This window comes from Natrix helvetica (genome assembly GCF_964273705.1).
Source record: "Natrix helvetica genome assembly, chromosome: 1".
Lineage (NCBI taxonomy): Eukaryota > Metazoa > Chordata > Lepidosauria > Squamata > Natricidae > Natrix > Natrix helvetica.
In genome coordinates this window covers 258,778,411-258,804,822 of record NC_138548.1, presented here as the reverse complement: position 1 = coordinate 258,804,822, position 26,412 = coordinate 258,778,411, and the positions used below count along the sequence as shown (strand labels likewise).

Below are 26,412 nucleotides of genomic sequence, written 5' to 3'. Positions count from 1 at the left end.
AGTCTCTCTTATTTCTTCCTTAATCCTTGAAAGTGAAGCCGGATAGGAATATGATGGAATTGAGATTTTGTATCATACTTCTACAGTAGTTGGAAATTTTGATAGATCTTGGAGGAAAGGTTTCCTTGAAAAAGAAACACATTTTTGGAAGAATTTGGAAGAGAGCCCTATTTGAATCTAATTAAATTAAATGACTAATATATGTCCATGCCAAAGCTTAGAAATACAGATCTCTCTAAGACGCAGATTGAACCTTCTTTCTTGGACAAGTGAAACAGTTTCTACATAAATTCTCTTTTATACTTTTCCTAATCATAGTCTAATCATATGCTTATTAAATCATATTTATGAGACTTCTGCATATCTCTTCTCTTTGTTTTTTCAACTTTTTGTCCATTTCCAGAAGTTTTCTCTCTAAGAAACACATATTTTATTAATAGTTTCCACATTGTGGTCTATGCTAGCTGATTTTCACTGACTACTTACAATTGAATACCCAGTAATATATATATATATATATATATATATATATATATATATATATATATATATATATATATATATATATGTGTGTGTGTGTGTGTGTGTGTGTGTGTGTGTGTGTGTGTGTGTGTGTGTGTGTGTGTGTGTTGTAATTGTACTGATAAATAAATAAAGGTTGTAACACAAATACTATATATATATATATATATATATATATATATATATATATATATATATATATATATATATATATATATATATATATATATATATATATATATATATATATATATAATTGGGCATACCAGGGGTTGTCTCTCTCTCACACACAAACACACACACACACACACACACACACACACACATATATATATAGTATTTGTGCTGATAAATAAATAAAGGGAGACTAGTATAGATCTATTTCAACCTATTTAGGTCTCATCAGCTAGCCATACCCTATATATTTGGGCATACCAGGGGTTGTAACACACATATTCTATATCATCTATATCTATCTATCATCTATCTATCTATCTATCTATCTATCTATCTATCTATCTATCTATCTATCTATCTATCTATCTTATATTCATCATTCTATTCTTACAAGCCTCTTTTGCATTTTTTCAGTTATATGTTGTTGTTGTTTCTTGAACATTATATGTGTTTAATGTTCTTGAAGATTATATGTACTTGATTTTCCAAGCCCCCCCCCCAATCTTTCCAATATGGTTGAGTCCTGGTACACTTGAATCATCCAGATATCTACGCCAAATACAGTAGGAATAGCAAAACAGTAAATCATTCCACTTCTGTTACACTTAAATAGCTTATAAATAATTAGTTGAAAAGTTCTGTTTTTTCCCTTCTGTAACTTCCCTCTTCACAATTCAGCACAGAAATAGATCACTCATTGTTTGAGGAACAAAGCCGTGGCGATTCAGCATACGACAAATCTCAAAGGAGCAGAGATATATTTTAAATACTTCCTGTATCAGACACTAAAATCTTCTCAGATCAAACTGTCAAACTCAGACCAAGAGACGTTCATGTAACTGATATATTTTAATGCAAATATAAGTAAATGCAACTTCAAAAAGATCCAGTCATTTGCATGAGCCCCCTCTCTCTCCCTCTCCCTCTCCCTCTCCCCCCCTCTCTCTCCTTCAATGAAGGTACATTGGACTGACAGGGAAGAAAGCGAAGGATCTGAGGGCCTGGGATCTTCTCATAACCATCCCTATTGCCCATTTTCTTCTCACTCTTTGCTGTCAGTGAAACATTTTCCTTGTTGCTTTTTGTCCAGAGGCCTGTGTAAAAATACCAAACACTTAAAAGTCTGGGATTGCATTCTGACCAATGTATTGCGCTGCCTTGATTCACCAAGGTACATGCACCTGGTCTTTTCACATACTAAAGTGGATTTTGTGTGAGGACCTTTTTAATAACTGGAACAATTAAGTAACTGTCTATAAAAAAGTTCCTGAATGTATGTATTGTAAAGAGAATATTTCAAAATGAAAACTATCTGGGGATAGTTTTGGAGTGTCTATTCATAGCATCATCCAAACTCCGAAGTAATTTAAAATGACCCTTATCCTAACCTTTCTGGCGAGTCCATTTTTCCACCACAAATGAGGTTTGCAACCACTTAAAGATGTTCTTACTTTTCTTTGTCCTTTCTGCTTCAATGGACTTGCTCTCCAACTATCCTGACAGAGCTAAAATTGGTTTCCCCCCCCCCCCAAACTCCTTAACAGAATGGGTGCTGCGATAGCACAAATATTCAGTACTATTGAAAGGCAGCCAAGTAATATAAAATGCCACTCCTTGCTGCCATCGTGTGGTCAATGGGTGAAACAATTACAGTAATAATCTATATATTATACTGTATATAAAATTGGTCAAGTCAAGGTGGCAAGCATACGTACTGCTCTTATCCCCTATTTTACCCACAACAACAACAACAACACTGTTAAGTGGATTGGACTGAGAGAGAGAGTGAGTGACTGGCCCAAAGTCACCCAGCTGGCTTTCATATATAAAAGGACCACATCTCACAGGATCTTGGTTTCTAGGCCAACACCTTCACCACTACACCAAAATTGGTTCTGTTTCAGGTGACTGAAATAAAAACCTCCCAAATAATCACCCAGTGGTATGGAGGGAAAGGAATAAAAATAGCAGCATGTAAAGTAACTCAAACATTAAGAATGCCAACATGAAGAGGATTTTCACCTTATTGGGGGTTGCTGGGCTACTATGATACAAGTTAAAGCTGTATGGATAGTAATGCAGCACTGGCCTGACTGGGGATCAAGGTAAGATCACACTGTGAGAATGACAGTAAGATTTAGGACATCATGAAAGTAGAGTATAACAAAGCCACCATGGGTTATAATTCCACTCATTATTCCCAGGGCTACTTTTCTGGCAGTGACAAAGACTGTATCAATAAACAGTTAATTCTCATTATTGGTGGTAGCTATGTTCTATAAAGCTGCCACAAGTGACTCAATGTTTTCATTGCTCTGCACATGTCTGTGAAAGAGCTGTGAGCATTGATGGGGGTTGCAAATTTAATGAGTAGGTGATTTGGCAAAGAGAGAGAAAATATGATCATTATATCTGAAGACAACAGGAAAATGGGGTGGGTGGGTATCAAAAACTTCAGGGGGCAGTACTCAGATTTAGGATGAACTTGGAAACTAGAACTGGGCAGAAACATTCCAATGAGGGAAAAAATGTAATATCCTACATTTCCATAGGGAATTAAAAAAAATCAGTGGATTGAATATAGAATCAGGCAGGAATCATATTAGACAATAGTATATGCTAAAAGGAATTGTGTCTCTCAGTGACCAAAAGCCAACTATGACCAAAAGCCAACTATGTAATTGAGTTGCAGAAAGAAAAAAAATGCAATCTTACAGTGGCATCAAAAGAAATGTAGCACCAAGGTAGTTATGCGTTTCCGGTCAAGGTTGATCAGACCACAACGTTTGTTCCAGTTCTCTTCAATGCCTTGATTTTGTTCAAGTCCACTTCCGGCAGATTTGTGATATAAACTGTGAGGGGAAAATTGTTCAGAAGCCATATAAAGAATGGGTTTAAATTATAAAGAAGTTTGCTTTGGTTAGAGATCAAGGGGGAAAAAATCAGCTTTAGACAGAGATCTTTATTGTACAACACTCATTTTGATGTCATCTGAAGTTGCTTATTAATGTTATATTTGGCTTTGTAAAATGTAAAGTACATTATGGTTACCAACATCGACATTTTAAATCATAGTTAACACTGACATAAGCCTCTTTTTAAAATGATATTTTTGGTTTAAGTTGCCTAAACATTATTAGACTGTTAAAAATTTCTAGTCAGTACTATATAAATACTGCATTTATTGAATACATTACTATTATGACAACTTTATTTTTTAAAGAAAACATTCTAATAATAAGAGTTGCTTGCTTAGCAAAGAGCCAACTTCCTTAGGAAATTTAACTTCTCTTTTTTTGCCGTAATGAAACACTGAATCCCCTCTGTTGGGGATAATGTTGTAGGTTCCTGCACTGGGCACAGGGGTGGACTGGATTACCACAAAGGGTTACTTTTAACACCAACATCTTGTGATTTTGTGATTCCTTCTCTTAATTTAAACAAATGTGAACCTTTTGAAGCATTACAGAAAAAAAGCTCCTATAATTGAATTTGGGGATAAAGCATCATCTGAAAGTGAAGTAAATTATACTGGAAACTGTTTCTCGCTTGTACAACAGCACTATTTGTTATTTACATTTAATTCTCTCTCCCTCTCCCTCTCCCTCTCCCTCCCTCCGCTCCTTGTATGTATATTATATATCCTAACCATATAGAGCTCTATCCACTGCTTCAAAATGGCCCAAGCAGTCTGGACAAAGGAAATTAAGAATAGCCTTGATTGGTTATAAACCTCAGTGCTTCCTAACTGCACTTATAGTTGAAAAACTCTCGTCAGCAGATAATTGGGATAATTAAAAATCATTTTGGATGATGCTAATTTACGGTGAAAATGAATACTGAATCCCGCTCCAAAACTATCCCCAGAAATTTCTCATTTTAAAACATTCTCTTCACAGAACATAAAACCGGCTTTTTAAAATAGACAGTTGCAAAGATTAATTGTACTATGTTCCAGTTTTAGAAAGGTCCTCACACAAAATCTGTTTCAGTATGCGAAGTGATCAGATGAATTTTATATTGGTGAATCAAGGCAGAATAATCAACTGTTCAGAATATAGCCCCCATGCTATAAGCGTTTGGCATTTTCACACAGGCTTCCAGGCAAAGGGCAACAGGGGAAATGTTTCACTGACACAGTAAAGAGTGAAAAGAAAATGGGTAATTAAGAATGGAGAGAATATCCAAAAGGGCCTTAGAGGCTTTGCAGGTGTACAGTTTCAGTGATTTCAAGATTTCTAATAAATTTGTAGTGCCGTATTTCTGCTGTTCCCCTTAAGCCAAGTCCTCCATTTGTTGATGAAAGAAAGGTTTGGCTCTCACATGTCCCAGGATCCCCACCTTTTCCACTGTCAATCCAGTGTACATTCATTGAACTGACTTAACTAGTATTCACAATAGAAGATGTCAACCACCTCTTCATCACAGATTCAGTTTTCTAACTTTTGAAAACAAAATCCAAATAAAGGAGGAAAAGGAATATAAAAAGCAAACAGCAGTCCAGAACAAATTACCAGAAACATATACATCACTGGGTTTCCCTAGATGCATTTACGTTGTTTGCATTAAAATATATATAAAATCCAGATAAGCTGTGTTTGACAGTTTAATATCAGAAAACATCTGATGTAATCAGAATAAATACCAGACTAGGAGGTACTATGTAGCCTTTAGGTAAGAATGTTTAGACTGATAGATGATTCGAGTAAATAATACATGGGCTGCTTGGAATTGTTAGAGTGGTGTATAGCGGAAATCAGGGGGGGGGGTTGAGTGGGAGGTGGGGGTGGGTTAGGGTGGAGGGTGGGGTAATATATATGCATAATTAAACTAGAAGATGGGATTAATGAAATATTGTTATTTTAAGAGAAATTTATATTATGATTTATATATGTTTAATTAACTTAGAAGATGGGATTAATGGGCTATTGTTACTTTAAGAGAAACTTATATTATGTTTGTTGGGAGGTGAGGGGGTATAATATGTGAATGAGTAATCTATTTTAAGATGGGGGAGGGGAGGGGGTAAAGTATTTACTATAATATTTGAATGAGAAAAATTTTTTGGGGGGTGGGGGGAGGGGAGGGGGCATAGCATCTGTATGAGATTTACATTGTATAGTGGGGGGGGGTTAAAAGGGGGAAAATTTGTTTGTATAAAACTTTTTCAATAAAAAAAAAAGAAAACATCTGATGAAGAGCAGAATGGGGTAATGCAACCATCCTCTCAGCAACATTCAACACAACAACCATGGTGTCCTTTTGAGCTGACTAGGGGATCTGGGGATGGACCAGTCTTGTGCTAGTTTGACTCTCGTCTTCAAGGTTGGTCTCAATTGGTATTGAGAGGCATCCAACACAGAGATGCTCTTCTTTGGCATGCCATTGGGCATGGCACTGTGCTTACTCCTCTTTAATATCTACATGAACCCTCTGAGTAAGATCATCCATCAACATGGGTTGAGGTATCGATATGCGGACGATACACAACTTTATGAGGGTAAAGGTTTATTCTCCAAGCTTGTGGGTTGGCTTCCAAATGTTTCATTACCAGGCTAGGTAACATCTCCGTTGAAGATATTACCTAGCCTGGTAACAAAATGTTCAGAAACCAACCCACAAGCTCAGAGAATGACCGTTGGCTTACCTGAACGGTCGTTCTCTGGGCACTGCGGGAGAGTCCAAGCATGGGTTAAATTCAGTCTATTCGCCCAAGGACTGGGTTGATTTTCTTAGCCACGCCTCCTCTCCTCATTGTGGGCCAGTTCAAAAATGAAGGCGTTGGTCTGTGACGGACGTGTGCACAGTGTCTCCTCCAGACCTGTCAACAATGTCTTTACTCCACGCAGCCTGATGCGATCTAGTAGAGAGGAAATAAACCCCAGGGTTGGACTCTCCCACAGTCCCCAGAGAATCACTGTTCAGGTAAGCCAACAGTCATTCTCCTGTGCGCTGCTTGGAGAGTCCAAGCATGGGACATACCCAAGCTATGAGGTCCCAGGGAGGGAAACAGAAACGTCCAGGGTGCGTGGAGTCACTACAACCCGCTGTAACACCCTCCTCCCAAAATAAGCCTCGGCTGCGGCGTAGGAGAGTCAATGCGATAGTGTTTAATGAATAAGGTTGGGATGACCACATGGCCGCCCTACAAATTTCCTCCATGGGAGCCTGTGTCATCCACGCGGCCGTGGTGGCGGTACTCCTCGTAGAATGAGCCGTGATTATAGGTGGTACTGCCCTGCCCTGCTGCTGGTAGGCTAACTTAATACAAGCCCTCAGCCAGCGACAGATAGTAGAAGGGGAGACTTTCCGCCCCATGGTGCCTGGCTGAAAGGAGACAAAGAGTGATTCAGAGCGCCAAAAACCCTCCGTCCTCTTGATGTATCTGCGAACTGTTCTCCAAATGTCTAGCTTGTGCCAGGTTCATTCCTTGGGATGCTGAGAGTGAGGGCAGAAGTTAGGAAGTACCACTTGTCAATATGTGAATTTTGAAAAAATTAAAGGGATGACTACGGAAAGGACACACAAAGACTTTGTAACCAATCAACACACTGTGTGTAGTGGAAGAGGCTTTTATGTTACATGTGTTGTGTGTTTCTGTTTGTCTGAAAATAAAAATTTTATTAAAAGAAAAGAAAATCAACTCAGTCCTTGGGCGAATAGACTGAATTTAACCCATGCTTGGACTTTCCAAGCAGCGCACAGGAGAATGGACCTTCACCCTCATCCTACACCTGAGCTACAGATATTCACCACTATTGCAACTCAACTTTATATCTCCATTTTCAAGTGATGCTGTTGTTGCCCTCTCACAGTGCTTGGAAGCTGGTGGGGGTTTGGATGGGGGACAAGAAGGTTTAGCTCAACTTTAGCAAGACGGAATGGCTTTGGATTCACAGAGCTTCTGACACTCTGATATCTTTAGCTCTGGATAGAGCTAAACTACCCCAGGCAGATCCAGCCCACAATTTGGGGGTTCGCTTGGACCCACAATTACTATTTGAAGAACAGGTGGTAGTTGTGGCTAGGAGAGCCTTTGCACAACTTCGTGTTGTCCACCAGTTGTGGCCTTTCCTGGATCAGGAGTCTCTGTGATCAGTCACCCAAGTCCTCATGCTTGGACTACTGCATTGCACTCTACATGGGGCATCCCTGAAGAGTATTCAAAAGCACTGGTGGAGAATGGGTTCCATTCAGAAAGAGAGACTGAAAAGTAATTAAAGGGCCAATCAGCAAGTTTATTTCAATAAACAAATTCTCCCATGTATCTAGTGCATTAAACAGTAAGAAGAGATTGATGTTAGATGTACTAAATGACAAATCGGTCTTGCACCATTCATCATCTCCTTCCAGATGTTTTTGCATTCAGTTCCCAACATTTTTGACAAATGGTCATATTGTCTGGGAATTTGATTTAAAGTTTCAGCCTAAAATATTGACAGGTCTTTGGTTGGGTAAAGCTTGTCAAAACTACATATATAAATAGAGTTTAAGCCAAGATTTGAAAACACAATGATCCATTCCACTTTGCATCTGGAAGAAGAAATAAACCAGGACTAATTTTCATTTTGTCCCCAAAACAGGATTGAAGAAACTCTGGTTTATTATTAAGCACTAAATGTACAACCTTGGATTGTTTAGATGAGCTTGAAAATACGCTCAGGCCTGACACTTGTCAGGAGTTCTATCCACATACACAAGCTATTGCTTATTGTTCTGTATGAAGTCTACACACATGGTCGTCTCATTTATTTTTTCTAAAAAGAGAGATAACCATGTACATCACAGTTATAATTATCCCATTTCAAAATATAGCAGGAAAGAGCTGTATGAAGGGATGATTAAATTGACAGGAAATGCAGATGGCTCTTGGTCCAACTTTCAAAACAGCTTTACTTGATAATCTATCACAGTTTCAGTAGGTAGTCAAGCAGATTTATCTCCTAATGCTCAGAGCAGAAACAACATTGTCGGTAAAATGTACATATCAGAGATAGGCATTGCATTATACTATCTCTAAAAATCACATTTTAGATGAAGTATCAACATAGGTCCAACTTATTTCAGGTACACATAGGAAATTGACTGCAATTGTCATGAATAATGGAAAGAACTAAGTAAAAGGGACAACAGCATGAGCAAATAATTTGATGGTAGAGCATACATTTTTCATTACTATAGTTAAACTTCAACAGGACAGTAACAAAGAAATTCAATATACTTCTTTCCCAGACTGGTATCCTCCAGGTATTTGGGACTACAACTCAGAATCCTAGAAGTCAAGGATGAAGTATACTGCAGATTACCTGACAAGAACTTGGTTGAGAATGACATTATGGAACACAATAACCTTTTCCCCATGCTGGCTGGATCTTGCTTTCCCTCACCAAATACCATTTGTATATAGTCATTTAAAGTACATATGAATAAATTACTTTATCATAGAACGTGTGCATCTTTATGTACATACTCTCTATATACATATACACACAAGGACAATTTGAATTTATTGATACAAAGATGGTCAACGGCCATCCAACGCTTTGTCACGTGCTATAACTGACTCATCAAATTTAATCATGAGTGTGGTCCCTTTGTGCCAATGAGCTGTGACTTTAGCAGGGAAGCCACTGCAAGTGAGCATGGCCTCCACGATGCCAGCAGTGAAGGAAGCACAGTTGAGGGTGCTGTTCTCCTTGGGAACCGAAATGTAAGTATTGATAATAGGCTCTTTCTCAATGATGTAGTAAGTCTTGTCATCATCGTTGGCTTGCTCAAGCTTGTCAGCCTCCTTCCCAAAGAGAGCCTTCCAAACCGTCACCTTGATAAAGAGCAGAATATTGATGACCTTGGTTTCACGTTTGCCATTTTTCTCTCGCATCACCAGCACATCCAGGATACGGGATCCCACCTGCTGGCCTAGCTCAGAAAGTTTGTTCTGAAGCTCAGAAACAGAATAGACCCTGTTCTGGCAGTACTGTACAATCTCGGAAAACAGCAGGGAAAAGGCACTGAGGCTTACATCAGTCTTGGGTCGGGTGAGAGAACGTTCAAGGATAGCAGACTTCCCACGGGTAAAACGTGCATCCATAGTGCTACTGAGAAAAAAGTTATTGAGGCAATAAGCACATGGCTATAATATATGGTGCTGTTTAATTTAGAAACAAAGAAACACGTGGGTGGGGGAGAGAAAAAGTAACAATATTTTCAGTGATTCAACAATAGCTATGGAAATATTTTTCTATACCTTTGATACCAGAGATCACCATAGAAATCAATTAAACTTGATGACTGGAAGATTCAGACTGGAAAGCTAACATTATATATCTGCATTATGTAATATTTACAGATTTACGTCATTCGTACGTTTGTTTTTTATTCTATATAAACATATGTGTAAATGTGTGTATCTATATATGTATAGCTATGTGTATAAAATTTAATTTAAATGATGTGGTTGCATTTATATTATATATTTAGGCAGTCCTCCACTTACATTCATTTTGTGACTGCTTGAAATTTCAATTGCAATGAAAAAAGTGACATGATGGTTTTTCACACAACCATTGCAGAATTCTCCAGTCACATGATCAAAATTTGGGGTCTCAGAATCATCATCTGTAACCTTCCCAGGCAGCTTCCAACAAGAAAAGTCAATGGAGGAAGCCAGATTCACTTAACAACTGCATGATTCACTTAAGAACTAGTGATTCACTTAACAATTGTGGCAAAAAACGGTTGTAAAATGAAGCAAAATTCACCAAAAACAAAACTAACAACTGTCTAGCTTAGCCACAGAAATTTGGGCTCAACTGTGATGATAGGTTGAGAATTATTTTATTGTATAACCATATCTGTACTATGTATGTATATGCATATGTATATATAAAAAATAACTACATCATTTAAATTAAATAAGAGATAGTTAGATAAAAAACAGATCTATGAATAACTGTTACTTATGATTAACATACAACATTCTGATTCAGATGAAACTGAAAACAGCAACAGAACGTTATAAATTTCATTATATTATGTTGACTTTTCCGAATCTTCTAACTGGCCAAAGTGAAACTATTCTGGGTGACAGTACGATTTTAGATGCTTTCGCTGTTAACTACATAATTATAAAACAGAAGCACCGGCTTACACAACTACCCCATTTCAGGGAGAGTTTCCTTTAAATTCCACGGGTGAAAATGTCTCCAAATTGTTTTGCTTTCTATGATGGTCTTAAGGGTCACTAACGTCCCTCCCCCCCCGACCCACAACCTTACATCGCACAACATTTCTAAGGGAGGAGCCCCCTCAGCCATATCCGATGATCAAACTGACTTAACGCACATAAGCCAGGCAGAACCTTGCTCATGCCAGACACCAGCTGCCCCTGGAATGACACCTCCCTCCAAATTAGAGAACGTGGGATAAAACGACCGTGATAGGAAGGGGGGCAGGGGCCACATAGTTTCTCTTGCAAGCCAACACCCGCCCCCCCAAATCGTCCACACACAAACACACACCCCTCTCCGTCTCTCACCCAAACAACGAGATCAACCCTGAGCTGCGGTTCCTTTTCCCTTCCGGCAGCGCGACTCCTTTCCGGCCCCTGGCAGAAGGACCGGAAAGAACAAGCGCACAGCGGAAGCGCCAGGAACCCGAAGGCGTCGCTATGGCAACCGGGTCCGCGGCCCAGCCCATTTCCCTTCGCGCTCCCCCGAACTAGCTTGCAAAAACAATGGGCGGGCACTAGATGGCAGTAAAGAGACACGGGACTGTCTCGAACAGGGGGAATCACAAACTCAAAGCAACGTGAAGGCAACGGGAGGATTGATCGGTATCATTACAGTAAACGAATATAAGCTATTTTATTTCATACAAGAGCCGAATGCTTCAAAATGATATGCTCAGCACGCTACAATTTGTCATAATTGAAATGGCTGCTGAGCAAATACTGGTGAGTTATAGCAATAGCACTTAGACTTATATACCGCTTCACATGCTTTACAGCCCTCTCTAAGCAGTTTACAGAGTCAGCCTATTGGCCCCAACAATCTGGGTTCTCATTTTACCCACCTCGTAAGGATGGAAGGCTGAGTTAACCTTGAGCCTGGTGAGATTTGATCTATCAAACTGCTGGCAGCTGGCAAGCAGCAGAAGTAGCATGCAGTACTGCACTCTAACCATTGTGCCACCGCAGCTCAGTTCAAAGGAGAGGTTTTATATGCTTAATTTAGGAGATAATTCCTGACTTGAACTGTGTAGTAAAATTACACAATTAGTTTTGCTTTGTGCATTGGAAAATTCAAAACACCTCAGCAGTCACTTTCCCAATAGGATATCATTTTATGGCAGTATCTATGACAGTGTCAAGTTCAGATGTGTTTAGATGTGTTTATTGTCCCCAATATTTTGAAATCCTTTTTCATGTTTCCTAGCTCTGTGGTTTTCTACTTTTTCCTTTCCCTTAATGTTAGATCGAGTGAATGAAGGCACACTCAGGCTTCAGAGTAACAAACAGCTCTTTATTAGCACAAGTCAACTACGTACAATCCAGCAAAGGTTCAGTCTGATAGCAGCCCTTTTATAGGGAGCTGTCAGACCCTTCGACCAATCAGATTGAAACTCTGTTCCCGCCGGAACAGAGGACCTTGGTGAAAACCATTACCAATGTTTCTGGTATCTAATACTTAATATCCTGCCTTTCTTTGAAACAGATCTACTTTATCTGGATTTATCAGAGTATTTCCCCACATTTTACCCCACAAAGCTGCCATTTCCCTTCCATGCTAGCTCTCGCTCAATGAAGGGATTGAGTGAACAGCTAAAAACAGTCCCAGTACGGAAATGTTTATGTTTGTTTGTATGGTATCTAAACTACAGAAAGAACTTCTTGGAGTTTTGCAACACAGAAGCATTGTCATCCTCTCAAAACAAAACACTGATTGTCTTTGGAGAAGTAGCTGGATCTCATTTTAAATAAATTTCTGGAGCCCCATCATACCAGCGGAATAGAACAAATGGAAGACCAGATGGAAGGTAGGAGATTACTACTGATGAGATGAGATGGGTTAGATAAGATAACTTTTATTGTCACTTTTTTCAGTGCACACAACAATGGCACATATTAAAAATGAAATTCCGATGCCTGCTTTCAAAATAATATATATATATATATATACCTGTGTGTGTGTGTGTATGAATGATACATAGATATAGATATATAGAGATATGTAGATTATAGATATAGATATAGATATAGATATAGATATGTTTTCGTAGATTTTCACCGGTGTAGGTAAGCTGGTCTTGTTGTATTCGGGTCTTTTCCTGTGGAAGATTGAGATTGTCTTGGCAACATTTCAGGGAGGTCTCACTCGCCATCTTCAGGCTGGATTTTGGACTTAAAGCGTGGTCGGAGCTGCCGTCTTTCTATAAACAAGACCAGCATATACATACATACATACATACATACATACATACATACATACATACATATTCATGTTGTGGGGGGGGATCCTCTATTTCGGTAGCTTCCATAATTATTCTCTTGTTGAGGTGTTCTGTTTTGGAGATTAACCTGGCTCCTTCAAAATTGATTTCATGTCCTGTAGCTTTAAGGTGCTGGAAAAGGGAGGAAGTTTTTTCTTTTTTTCTTACTGCGTTCTTGTGTTCTGCGATGCGTGCATTTATTCTCCTGTTCGTTTGTCCTATGTATGTTGCAGGGCAGATTTTGCATGGTATTTCATAGACTCCTTGGTTTTCTAGCTGGATTTTGTCTTTGGGGTTTCTTAAGATGATAGCTATTTTTGGTCAGTGTTGAAGGCTGTCTTGATATTGCGTTTGTGGAGAATTTTGCTGATTTTATCTGTGGTGCCTTTGATGTAAGGGAGGAGGGTGATGCTGTTGTCCTGTCCTGTGTCTTGGTTTTTGGGGGGAGTCTCCCTTTGGATTAGGTTGGTAATTGTTTTTCTTTGGAATCCGTTGGAGATTAATATGTTTGTGAGAGCGTGTAATCTAGTTTTCAGGTGGTCTTTGTCAGCTAGGCGTTTGGTTCTGGAGATGAGGGTCTTGGCTACGGAGTTGATCTGTGCAGGGTGGTGATGGGCTTGTGTGTTTAAGTAGCGGTTGGTGTTTTTTTTTTTCCGGTAGATGGTGTGTCCTAGGGAGCCATTGGGTTTTTTTGTAGATTAGGACGTCCAATCTACCAGTCATGATACAGCCACACGACCAATCATTCCACTTACTGAAACAAAGCCGGCACTCCACCACACCACCAAGATTTATAGAAAGACCTACAACCCAGCAACCTACTCATGAGTTTCAATGTCATATCCCTCTTCACCCAAGTGCCTATAAAAGAAGCCTTGACAGCAATCCAGAACAAACACAACCCCCCTAAACACATCCTGGACCTGACCAACCACTGCCTAACCAACACATACTTCATCCATAATGGACAAAGATACAAACAGATAGAAGGAGCACCCATGGGATCACCCCTCTCACCCGTCATCGCAAACTTATACATGGAACATTTTGAAACTAACGCCTTAGATAAATCTGAACCCAAACCCAAACTCTGGCTTAGATATGCTGATGACACTTTCGTGATTTGGCCACATGGGAAAGAAAAACTGGACAACTTCCTCACACATCTCAACAGCCTACACCCCAAAATACAATTCACCATGGAAATAGAAGCAAACAAACAACTTCCCTTTCTGGATGTCCTAATCTGCCCTGCAACATACATAGGACAAACGAACAGGAGAATAAATGCACGCATCGCAGAACACAAGAACGCAGTAAGAAAAAAATATACATACATATTCATACACACACACACACACACATGGTAATCGCAGACCATTTAGAATACATAATAATTATGTAAGCTATCTTTTTCTATGGCAACTTGATCCTCTTTGTGGTATTGGATTAAACTCTTCAAGTCAGAGCAGCAGCTTTTAAATATGAGACAGATCTCAAAGAACATAATGATTATGGGAATCTCTGGACAAACAGACTGCCTCAAAAGACCAACACACATGGAATTAAGATGCTTTAGTAAATATGAGACAGTCTTCTTTTGCTTTGTCTGCATGAAATTCCTGTGTATCTTCCCCAATTCAGACCTGAGGCTGTTTAAAATCATCTTTAACTTTTCCAGTTTTGAAAAAAATGTCTTTTGGAATGTTGTAATTGTGCCATAGGTATGATCTGGCACATGTTACTGACCACATTTGCTTCTGTGGTCAAGGTTAGGGAAACTACTTATCTACCACTAACCACTTCAGGCTACTCTGACGTTTTAGAACACTTTCAGACCTTATGTGGTTTCCTGAAAACACACACAGATTGACATAAACCTGGACAGAGCAGTGGTTTTCTACTTCTGTCACCAGAAGTAGAAAACTTGCATTACAAGTTTTCTCTTCTACTCAAGTCAGCCAGATGTTCAAACTGGATTTGGCATTTTTATCCACCCATCGAGTCCTTCCCAAGGACCTGGGATAGGCAGATGTGGATGTTTGATAGTGTTAGTGGAATTGTCGCAGAATGTCAGCTGCCTTTTGCAATTGATTGATGGTGAATTTGTCAGTGCCGATGGTGTTCAAATGGTGCTTTAATTGTTTAGGGGTTGCACACAAGGTGCCTATTGCTATTGCTTTCTTTGCAGGTCTTTGTATTTTGTTATCTTCTCCATTTCTTTCTCTTCTCTTCCACTGTCTCCAGGTACTGCCACATCCACTATCCAGACTTTTCGTCTTTCTTATCGACAATTGTTAAGTGTGAGGTGTTATGTGGCAGGTGCCTGTCTATTTGAATTTTAATGTCCCAGAGTACTTTAAACTATTTTTATTATCATTTTCCTCTGAGGACTCGCACAAGAGCAGGGAAACACTCCAGGGAGGAGGCGTATTGGGAACCAATAGAGCAGAATATTTGTAGCTCAGGGCTGAAATGAGGAGTCCTTGATGCTCTCTGAGCTTGGTTGTTTGCTTGCAGATGTTTTATTATCTAAACTAGGTAACATTATCAGGGCTACTGACACCAGTAGTGTCTGCATTTCCCATAGCTGTTTTACAGCACAACAGAGTTACTTATATTCTAGACTGGATAGGAGACTACAGGTGCCACCCTGCACCATTCTGGCTGTGGTAGCACTATGGGCCAAGGTGACAATTGTGAATCTGAAACTCTTCACTAGCACGGAATTGGATTTCTTGAACTTGTAGCACTAGTGAGGAGCAGAACTAACTTATGATCATTTGTTCATTTCTGTTTCTCTTTGTGCTCCCATTTATACCTTGGACCTTCTGCTCTTGGATCCTTATCAGGAGTGATGCCAACCAGAACTTTGCCCACATCACCATACAACCTTCCTCCATATAATCTGTCAGCTCGGCTACTCATCAGAACAATGGTGGTGCAATAAAGGGGTTAAAAAGGACCTATCTCAGTGTCAAGTTTTGTGAGAACCATTTTGGTGTAGTAGTTAAGGAACTAGGCTAAAAAGTGGGAGATCATGAATTCTACTCCTACTTTGGGCATGATGCTAGATGGGTGACCTTGGCCTAGTCTCTCTCTCTCTCAGCTCCAGGAAAGAGGCAATGGCAAAAGTGGCATTTCTAAAATCTTGATAAGAAAACTTCAGGGAGTTCTCTGAGTGGTCACCAGAGGTCATGACTGACTCAAAGCCCCCCCCCCCCCTTCAAATAATCTACTGCCAAAGGGGAGAGAATGTGGGAAGGGGAGGCAGGACAGAAAGACATCCAAATATCTGGGAAAATAGGAAAGGCCCATGGACTTGTGAAGCGAGAACAGTCCCTAGTTTGGACTGAGGATCATCCTGACCCTGTTATCAGTCCACTTCATATGGAATCTTTAAAGTCATCTTCAGGAATATCCAGGATTACAGTAGGTCTTTGCAGTGCATTATAAAGGTATACAGGAACAAGATTATGCTCAAAATACAGAATTCTAAAAAACAGTGGTACACTGCCACTGCATCCTACTCTTTAGAACAGAATGATGGCAAACAAAAGGTAAGAGATACACTTAAGTTAATGTCAAATGTGGTGTGAATTAAGGAAGCAGGCTAAAAAGTGGGAGTTCTACTCCTTTCTTTGGTCGGAGACAGCCATTAAGCCACTCTCTTTGACTTACCTGTTACTTTCCCCTGACTTCACCTCCAATGTAATATGTGGCTGAAGCCTTTTTACACACACGCACACACACACACACACCCCTCAAGTGGTAAGCATACCAATATTCCTTCCTCCTCTGAGTTGGCTAAAAGAGTGTGTCTCCCAGCTAGTTTTTCATGCATAAGGCAGGAACTACAACATAGTCTCCTGGTTTCTAGGCCAACAGCTTAACCTATACACCAAGGGTATCAAACTCATGTTGTCAGGGTGGCGTCATGTGACATACCAGGAGTTTTGTTCCCCTTCGCTAAACTGGGCATCGGCACGGCCAGTGCATGACGCATTTGAGCCGGAAGTTTGACAGCCCTGTTCTACACCAAACTACACCAAGCTTATCTTGTATAGCTACTTATGCAGTCATGAGGGCTTTTTTTAAAAAAAGAAAAGGGTGGTACTTAACAATGTTTCTTTCTCTAGTCCTTGGAAGCAACCTTGACGATTCTGAAAGAAATTACCAGAATGTTGTTCTTCCAAACAGAACAAGAGCAATGAAAGCAAAGTCAGGTATGAAATTCTTAAAAACATAAAAGCATCTAGGGATTGAAATTTAAAATCATGGGGGATTTTGCTACGTTGGGAAAGATTAAAAAGTCTCAATGGACAGAGGGGGAAATACTTATGATTTCAGTTATCCCCCCACATGCCCTATTTGTGCCCATTTAAACAATTGCTATGGTATTAGTAGTGCTACCAGAAGAATGAGATGATTATCTTATGAATATTTGATTGTGAAATTGTTGGTAGTCTTCTAGTTTAGATAGATAGATAGATAGATAGATAGATAGATAGATAGATAGATAGATAGATAGATAGATAGATAGATGATAGATAGATAGATAGATAGATAGATGATAGATAGATAGATAGATAGATAGATAGATAGATGATAGATAGATAGATAGATAGATAGATAGATAGATAGATAGATGATAGATAGATGATAGATAGATAGATAGATAGATAGATAGATGATAGATAGATGATAGATAGATAGATAGATAGATAGATGATAGATAGATAGATAGATAGATAGATAGATAGATAGATAGATAGATAGATGATAGATAGATAGATAGACAGACAGACGACAGACAGACAGACAGATAGATAGATGGCTCTGTTGCATTGTATAGTATCTTCAATAAATTATCAACCAGAACTTCTGATTATCTTTTTAAACCCCTCTGTCCTCTCAGAAGAGCAGGTTCCAAAAGAATAAATGTTGATGACATGTGGTCAAGTTAAACTATTTTGACCCATCTCACCCCATCTTTCCCTTAATGCCCTACGATGTCCTCTTCTTGGGGGTGGGGAGATATTTTACTTAGGCATATAGGCTCTTTTCAATATTTTCACTTTTGCACACATGCCTCCTTCTGCTTATATACATTTGCTCTGCTTTCTACTACCAGCTATCTCACAATATACCAGTGCTTCTCAATTATTTTCTGTCATGCCCCCCCTAGGAAGAAGAAAACATTTCGCGCCCCCCCCCCGCGTGACTGTAAATAGTATCATTTGTCTATAAAATTGTTATAAGTACACCTCTGCATAACACTGTATCCTTATTAACGTATAAGAGAATAAAAAAAGAAAAATGTGGATCAATTTACAACAAAGAATAGCTTTATTAACTGTAGCAGAAAAGATTTAAAGGAGCACAGCTAGAACATATATATACATATATTTATATATAGAGTATCACAGAAGTGAGTACACCCCTTAACATTTTGTAAATATTTAAGTATACTTAAATATTTACAAAATGTTAAGGGGTGTACTCACTTCTGTGATAACACTGAAGAAATGACACTTGTATGTGCATGTATACATGTTACGGTGAAAGTCCGAAATCTGGTGAATGTCGACATTCACCGGTGAATGTCGACATTCACCAATCTCGCTTGGTGAATGTCCGAAATATTTGCTAAATGCCCTTATTTCTGACTTACACCGGTGAATGTCGACATTCACCAAGTACGTTTTCCCCTCTCTTTGGGGAGGAGGAGAGCCAGAGGATCGCCTCTCTTTGGGGAGGAGGAGAGCCAGAGGATCGCCTCTCTTTGGGGAGGAAAGTACGTTTTCCCCTCTCTTTGGGGAGGAGGAGAGCCAGAGGATCGCCTCTCTTTGGGGAGGAAAGTACGTTTCCCCCTCTCTTTGGGGGGGAGGAGAGCCAGAGGATCGCCTCTCTTTGGGGAGGAAAGTATGTTTCCCCCTCTCTTTGGGGAGGAGGAGAGCCAGAGGATCGCCTCTCTTTGGGGAGGAGGAGAGCCAGAGGTTCGCCTCTCTTTGGGGAGGAAAGTACGTTTCCCCCTCTCTTTGGGGGGGAGGAGAGCCAGAGGATCGCCTCTCTTTGGGGAGGAAAGTACGTTTCCCCCTCTCTTTGGGGAGGAGGAGAGCCAGAGGATCGCCTCTCTTTGGGGAGGAGGAGAGCCAGAGGATCGCCTCTCTTTGGGGAGGAAAGTACGTTTCCCCCTCTCTTTGGGGAGGAGGAGAGTCAGAGGATCGCCTCTCTTTGGGGAGGAGGAGAGCCAGAGGATCGCCTCTCTTTGGGGAGGAAAGTACGTTTTGCCTCTCTTTGGGGCATCCTTTGAGGCGATCCTCTGGCTCTCCTCCTCCCCAAAGAGAGGGGGAAACGTACTTTCCTCCCCAAAGAGAGGCAATCCTCTGGCTCTCCTCCTCCCCAAAGAGAGGGGGAAACGTACTTTCCTCCCCAAAGAGAGGCGATCCTCTGGCTCTCCTCCTCCCCAAAGAGAGGCGATCCTCTGGCTCTCCTCCTCCCCAAAGAGAGGCGATCCTCTGGCTCTCCTCCTCCCCAAAGAGAGGGGGGAACGTACTTGGTGAATGTCGACATTCACCGGTGTAAGTCAGAAATAAGGGCATTTAGCAAATATTTTGGACATTCACCAAGCGAGATTGGTGAATGTCGACATTCACCGGTGAATGTCGACATTCACCAATTTCGGTCTTTCACCGTAGCATACACACACAAACACACACATATATTTCCTGCATGCAGTGATTTCTAGAAACAACACCTGCTCGTCTCAATGGGAAAGACCCATGCATCCCAGATGCGAAGACAGTCCAAGTGGTCTCTCCCTCTGTCTCTCTCTCTCTCTCTCTCTGCCTTTCTCTTTCTGTCTCTCCTTCTATTTCTGTCTGTCTTTCTGTCTCCCTCTCTCTTTCTCTCTCTCTGTCTTTCTCTGTCTCTCTCTCACTCTCTCTGTCTCTTTCTGTCTCTCTCTCTTTGTCTCCTCTCTCTCTGTCTCTTTCTGTCTCTCTGTGTCTCACTCTCTCTTTCTGTCTCTCTCTTCTCTCTCTCTGTCTTTCTCTGTCTCTCTCTGTCTTTCTCGGTCTCTCTCTCCTCTCTCTCTCTTTCTGTCCCTCTTTCTCCTTCTGTCTCTCTCTGTCTCTCTCTGTGTGTGTGTGTCTCTCTCTGTCTATCTCTTTCTGTCTCACTTCTCCCTCCCTCCCTCTCACTAGCTCTCTCTTTCTCTATCATCTTCTGAAGGTGGGGGGGGGGTTGAAAAGGGGCCCATTTTTTGTGCCTCCTGGGGCATCTGTGCACCCCATTTTTCACCTCCCCCACCCCCAGAAGCATTCTACTGGCAACAAATGGGCAAAAATGGCCCGTTTTTTGGCCAAAACCTTCCCCTCACGGCCAGTTGCAGGGCGTGGATCCCGCTCGGAGAAGGCGGAGCGGCAGCTCCTCCCTCAGCCAGGAGCCAGCGGGGGCTGGTCGGACAGGCAACCTTGGCGGGAAACTCCAGTCCGCCGCCGCCGCTGCGCTGTTGCCGCCGCCGTTGCACCCAGATGGAAAGGGAGCCTTCGCGCCCCCCTTTACGGAGCCTCGCGCCCCCCCTGGGGGGCGCGCCCCACTATTTGAGAACCACTGCAATATACTAATCATTGCCTTCTATTGGTTATTTACAGGGCTGCCTTCATGGATTGCCAGTCATAGGGGTTGCATCTCTTCAAGAACATCTAAGATCGTTCTTTACATCTTGGTGTGTGTATCCCTGTTGATCTCAACAGCTGCTCTTCTGCTGGCTTTTTTGAAATGTAGGTTCAACATTTCAATTAACTTCCTCACCTGAGGTGCTTATTCATGTTAGTTTTCATTATCAAACTATACTACGAGAGAACTCATTTATGGGCAATAAAAATACATTTAAAAAATACAGCTAGAATGAAACAGTGTCCCACAAAACAAGATGTTCACTATGCTACTTTCATTTCCTTCTAATCAGCCAACTTTGCAGGTGACTCATGCTATTGCATTTCTCTTGCATGGTTGATGATTGGTTCATTCAGTCACCCAGATGCAGAGATAGAGGAGAATTATGTGCTCTCAGCAATCCCAGAATGATTCCTACAGAAAGCAGAAAGTGGGGATCTCCTGATGAGAAAAGTTCTTGGTGTTACTCTGAAAATGAGTAGAAATGGAGAATGTCTTCAGAAATATACATGCCTCAGCTAGCCAGAGATTTGACAAATTATACTTACTGGTTTACCATGTTAAAGCTGTATTAAGTGGAAGGGGTTGGAGGAAAGTAATACAAACAGAAAATTAATGGCAGAAAAAGACCCAATGTTCCATTGAGTTTCTTTTGTTGTTGTTGTTTTAATTTATTTAGTTTAGTTATTACTATTTCTATAAGTCCCAGGAAAGATGACAGCAGATGTTCTGTATTTGTACTATATTGGTGTAGTTGGTATAGTAGTATGGAAGTATAAAGATCCTTGCAATGCCCTCTTACTTACCATGTTGCATGACTCTCTGTGCCCTGCAGTTATCCCTCCGTGTCCAAAAGGCTGGCTGAAATTCCAGACAAATTGCTTTTATTTCTCTGCTGATCAACAACCTTGGGAGAAGGCAATGAGGAACTGCCAAATCCTCAAAGCTCACCTGGTAGTGATTGATGATAAAAATGACACAGATAAACAGGTGACCCATTCCTTATGAGATAGGTGGTCTTCAGGGATGGGTTGCTGCCAATTTTACTACCGGTTTGCAACCCGCGCGCAATGGGCGCGTGTGTGCATGCACTGTTCAAAGTAAATTGTTCTTCGTGCATGCGCATGGACAGTCACTAAAAACAAAATGGCAGCAGCCCAGCAGCAGCAAGGGAACCAGTTCGGGGGCATGGCAGGCCTGGGTCACTGCCGGTTCTGTGACTCTGGCCTGAATTCCACTACTGGTTTGGCCGAACTGGGCCGAACCGGGAGCAACCCACCTCTGGTGGACTTGTACTCTAAAGTTTTTTTTCTTGCAACTATTCCTCACTCAATCCTATTCTTACAAGAGGAAAGGCACAATACAGTACAAACATCTGCAATTGTGTGCAGTTCAAATTTTCCTCTGCCATCTGTTTCCTAACGATTAAGTGTGAAATACATCTTAACATTTTGAGAGGAGAGTGTATCTCCTGAACATTCTCTGTTTCATTAAAGATTTGAAATCTTTTAGTATTAAAAACACAAGCATTTTAGCTAGCTGACATGTACACAGGTTTAAGAGTGATTCCAGATGGAAGCTGCATTATCCCAATGCATAATTTTAAAAAAATGATATCGGCATAACAATTACCGATCTGATTTTTATTCCAAATTTATCCTCTGAACCTTCTTTTCTAGCTTGCTGCTAAATGGTGGTATCCTGATTTATATTGTGAGAGGGACAAGAGTTAGTGCAGAGTTCCCTCTCTCTTCTTTGCACTAACACTCCCCCCTCTCCCAACCTCTGCTCTTCAGCTGCTATTTGAGATGGTCTAAGTTACTAAGTTGAGTAATGGCTTGGAGACCTAGTGGGTACAAAGGAGAATCCACTGTGAAATAAAACAGACTCCCCACCACCTTAAGTAGAATGCCCCTTGCATCTGCCCATACTGTCACAAAATGGCCAATAGATGCCAAACCGATTGCATCCCTAGGGGTTTCTTGACTATGACATTGAACTGAGTGTGAGATAGCTGATTGTAAAACTCCCAAGCCTATTGCCAATTTAAGGTGGGGGGGGGGGAGTTCCTTTAATGCCAAAACAGATAAGGATAATTTCAAAGCACCTCAGATATGAGTTCAGCAGGAAAAAGAATTTTGCCACAGCATGTTCGAATTATACTTGAGTGCAACTGGAAAAAGATACGAAGATAATTGACCCCACTGTTAATCCCAATCTGTCCTCTGAGTTATCTGTTGAAGTTTACTGCTGGATTGTGTTCTGGAAATCTTTGAATTTTCCTTTTAGTATAAATAATTCATTCATTCACATCTCACCAGAATTTTCTGGTGCAGCTTTTACTAATACCTTGGATTGTTTTGAGAGAAGTGAAATTCAATAAACTTAAATCTGCTGCAATCCTAGTTTGGATGAATGCCACCAGTACCCTTAATCCTGATTCAGTGGATTGGGTCTCAGTCATACAGTAGCTCCAGATTTTAATACAATAGCAGAGTTGGAAGGGGCCTTGGAGGTCTTCTAGTCCAACCCCCTGCCTAGGCAAGAAACCCTATACCGTTCCAGACAAATGGCTATCCAACATCTTCTTAAAGACTTCCAGTGTTGGGGCATTCACAACTTCTGGAGGCAAGCTGTTCCACTGATTAAATGTTCTAACTGTCAGGAAGTTTCTCTTCAGTTCTAAGTTGCTTCTCTCCTTGATTAGTTTCCACCCATTGCTTCTTGTTCTACCCTCAGGTGCCTTGGAGAATAGTTTGACTCCCTCTTCTTTGTGGCAACCCCTGAGATATTGGAACACTGCTATCATGTCTCCCCTAGTCCGTCTTTCTATTAAACTAGACATACCCAGTTCCTGCAACTGTTCTTCATATGTTTTAGTCTCCAGTCCCCTGATCATCTTCGTTGCTCTTCTCTGCACTCTTTCTTTTTTTATATATATAATCCTGTTTTGCTTTAACTTTCCCCCAGAAATTTTTGGATCATCTAAATTCTAGCTATTGGATTGGCCTCAGGAGGTATCCTAAAGACAAGTGGATGTGGATAAATGGCAAACCCTTTCCAGAGACGTAAGTAAAAGTTACTGATGATGGCTCTTTCTCTGATTGCTCACTTCATAGTAAGTCTTTTAGGAGAGAAAAGAAAGAAGGATCCTCTAGAAAAGCAGCCATAGATGAATGGGATTGAAATAGATTTTTCAAAACATTTTAAGATATTTTCTGATTATCGTGACACCTTTAGATCATGAGTATGCAGAATAGTTTAAAACCTCTTATTTACAAACTCTTTCTTGCCACATTCATTTAATCTGCTCCAAAGAAAGAAGACTGCTTCATGGAGGAGTCTATTGTAGGCTGCAGTTCAAGGTTTCCCCCGTCTTCCATTATAGAAAATCTGGATAGGAGAGGAAAAATCATAGGGGTGAGCAACACTGAGGAGGAAATGGTGGCATCTCTTCCATAAAAGTCAAGATTACATTCCTAACTAGAGATGCTACCAAGAAAAGTTAACGACCATATTTACCTAACCATTGGGTAACATTCTTAATGGAAGAATACCCTAATTTGTCTCAGATGAGGACTTGCCTATGGGTAGGTTCACTGACACATAGAGCTGGGTGTGGAAAGGATGATGGGCAGCCTGGCTTTCTATTCATGGCTGCCTTTGCAGGTTGCGTGGTGGAGTATACTGGGCAGAAGATGCAAGGGGGGGAAATTGGCAAACAGCCAGATAGATACAGTTGGGACAGATCTTTATAGAAAGATCAAACACTTTTTTCCATTTTATTCCAAACCTCAGATATTATTTTGTAACTGCCTTCAAATACAATTGCATAGCTAACCTGTCCACAGTGGATTGCAAAGTGCTGTTGGAGTTTTCACAATTGCTATCCCTATTAGAAAAAAAAATTGCTTGAGTGTTGGATTGTGGCTTTGTCACGTTTTTCCAGCTGCTATAGGTTTTACATTTTTGAATAGGCTTTTAGTATTTTTAATATACCCAGAGTCAACATGCGTGAGATGGACAGCTGTATGTAAATCCCCTGAATAAATAAATATAGTTTGGTTCCTCTCAAAATCTTTACTTAATTCTTCTTCCTGCCTGGAGAGATTGGTGAGGGAGGAAAATGAATGAAATAAAAAACAAATGAAACCATTGTATATGCTGAGATATTGCAGACACTAAATAGTGACATTTAAATATCATACAAATTATCACTTTAATTTTGGTTCCAATAGATTGTAAGAAAAAGCTTTATCCTAGCAGTGCTAGAGAACCTTAGGTAGAAAGTCGTTCTGAATTTATTTATTCTTGACTGACACTGTAGAAAAGGACATTCTTTTCTAATAATTAATGCTTGTCATTCTTTCTTAACAGGACTCAATCCGTTGAAAATAATGAAAAAGAAAATTGTATATATAATTTCTGGAATGATTCTAAAAGTAGGAAAAAGAAAATTGCTTGTACAGAATATTTTCCTTATATCTGTGAAAAAGAACAAATGTAAAAATATGCAATTTTATAAAGTTTACATTTTATTCTTTGAAAAATCATGTACATTGTTTGATGGGTTTTATAGAATTTCTTATGGAGTTACAATTTTTCAAATGCTGCAATAATCAGAGTAAGACATTCCAATTGGAAATGCTGCCACCTAACAAACACAATTTGCCTTTTCTTGGTTTTTTTGTTTTTATTATACTGAAACAAGACAAGGGTCAAAAAAATGATAAGGTGGAGCATATTTTAAAAATGTTTAAGAAGAGTTGTAATTTTAAACAAGAAGAAACATCCCTATTCAATCATTCTAACTTGAAAAACAGTTGCATAGATAAAGTTAATATGTGACTTAAAATGTTAATGTAGCCAAAATAAGTTTTAAATAAAACTATCTGTAACTTTAGAGGTTTTCAAAGTTTTTTGTTCTCTATATAATTTTTAAGCAACTGGTTGATTACCATAGTAAAGTTATTTTGTTTTGAATTTTTCATTAAATAACTTGCTTTTCTCAAATTTATATGCACATTTATGACTAGATGTAATAGCTTGACACTTGCTTGAAACATCACACTTGTGGCAGATTTTGTAGACCAAACAACTATGCATCGTGTTCTTGCATGCAAAGATTTGGGAACATATCCTAAAATGGGAGAGCTCAGTTGTTCTGGCAGAAATATTTGTTGCCTTGATAGTATTCCTAATGGCATGCTAATGTAATTGATTTACTGTTGTTCAGTTCAAAACATTGTTCCAATAATTTTTTGTCAAAGTGGGTTGAGGATAACATAACAGCATGGTAAATGTATGGGATTTTTAGTCCATGCCTATGAGAAAGGATTCCTACAAATACTTAATCATGGGAACAAAACAGACTCATGAGAATTTATACTTGAAATTTCATTCTCAGACCTATATTCCTATAGCGAACTGATAATAATAAAGGAATGCAAGGAACTGCTAGGAATTTAGAAATAGAAGCTACTACATTTGAAAGTCATATTTCTAGCTCTTGAATTTGTCGCCAGTGGAAGTAATCTTTTG

The 26,412-nt window shown here is 40.0% G+C and overlaps 2 protein-coding genes across 3 annotated transcripts; one reads left to right on the top strand and one right to left on the bottom strand.

The window, feature by feature from the left end:
• Positions 1-7,916: 7,916 nt before the first annotated feature.
• On the bottom strand, positions 7,917-11,374 carry TRAPPC5 (trafficking protein particle complex subunit 5). Of its 2 annotated transcripts, none has more exons than XM_081938192.1 (2): positions 11,237-11,374; positions 7,917-9,794 (listed from the first exon to the last, which is right to left on the bottom strand). In XM_081938192.1, exon 2 carries the CDS (start codon positions 9,788-9,790, stop codon positions 9,224-9,226), a length of 567 nt encoding a protein of 188 aa, XP_081794318.1. In that variant the 5' UTR covers positions 9,791-9,794; positions 11,237-11,374; the 3' UTR covers positions 7,917-9,223. The 2 variants fall into 2 exon arrangements, with proteins under 2 accessions (XP_081794318.1, XP_081794319.1); XM_081938193.1 differs by having other exon boundaries at positions 7,917-9,797; positions 11,237-11,300.
• A 120-nt stretch (positions 11,375-11,494) lies between these two features.
• Positions 11,495-25,774, top strand: LOC309384523 (perlucin-like protein). Its single transcript, XM_081938194.1, has 7 exons — positions 11,495-11,653; positions 12,580-12,735; positions 17,328-17,414; positions 20,847-20,975; positions 21,707-21,861; positions 23,842-23,939; positions 25,249-25,774. The coding sequence occupies exons 2-7, from the start codon at positions 12,717-12,719 to the stop codon at positions 25,376-25,378; spliced, it is 618 nt and encodes a 205-aa protein (XP_081794320.1). The 5' UTR covers positions 11,495-11,653; positions 12,580-12,716; the 3' UTR covers positions 25,379-25,774.
• Positions 25,775-26,412: the final 638 nt, after the last annotated feature.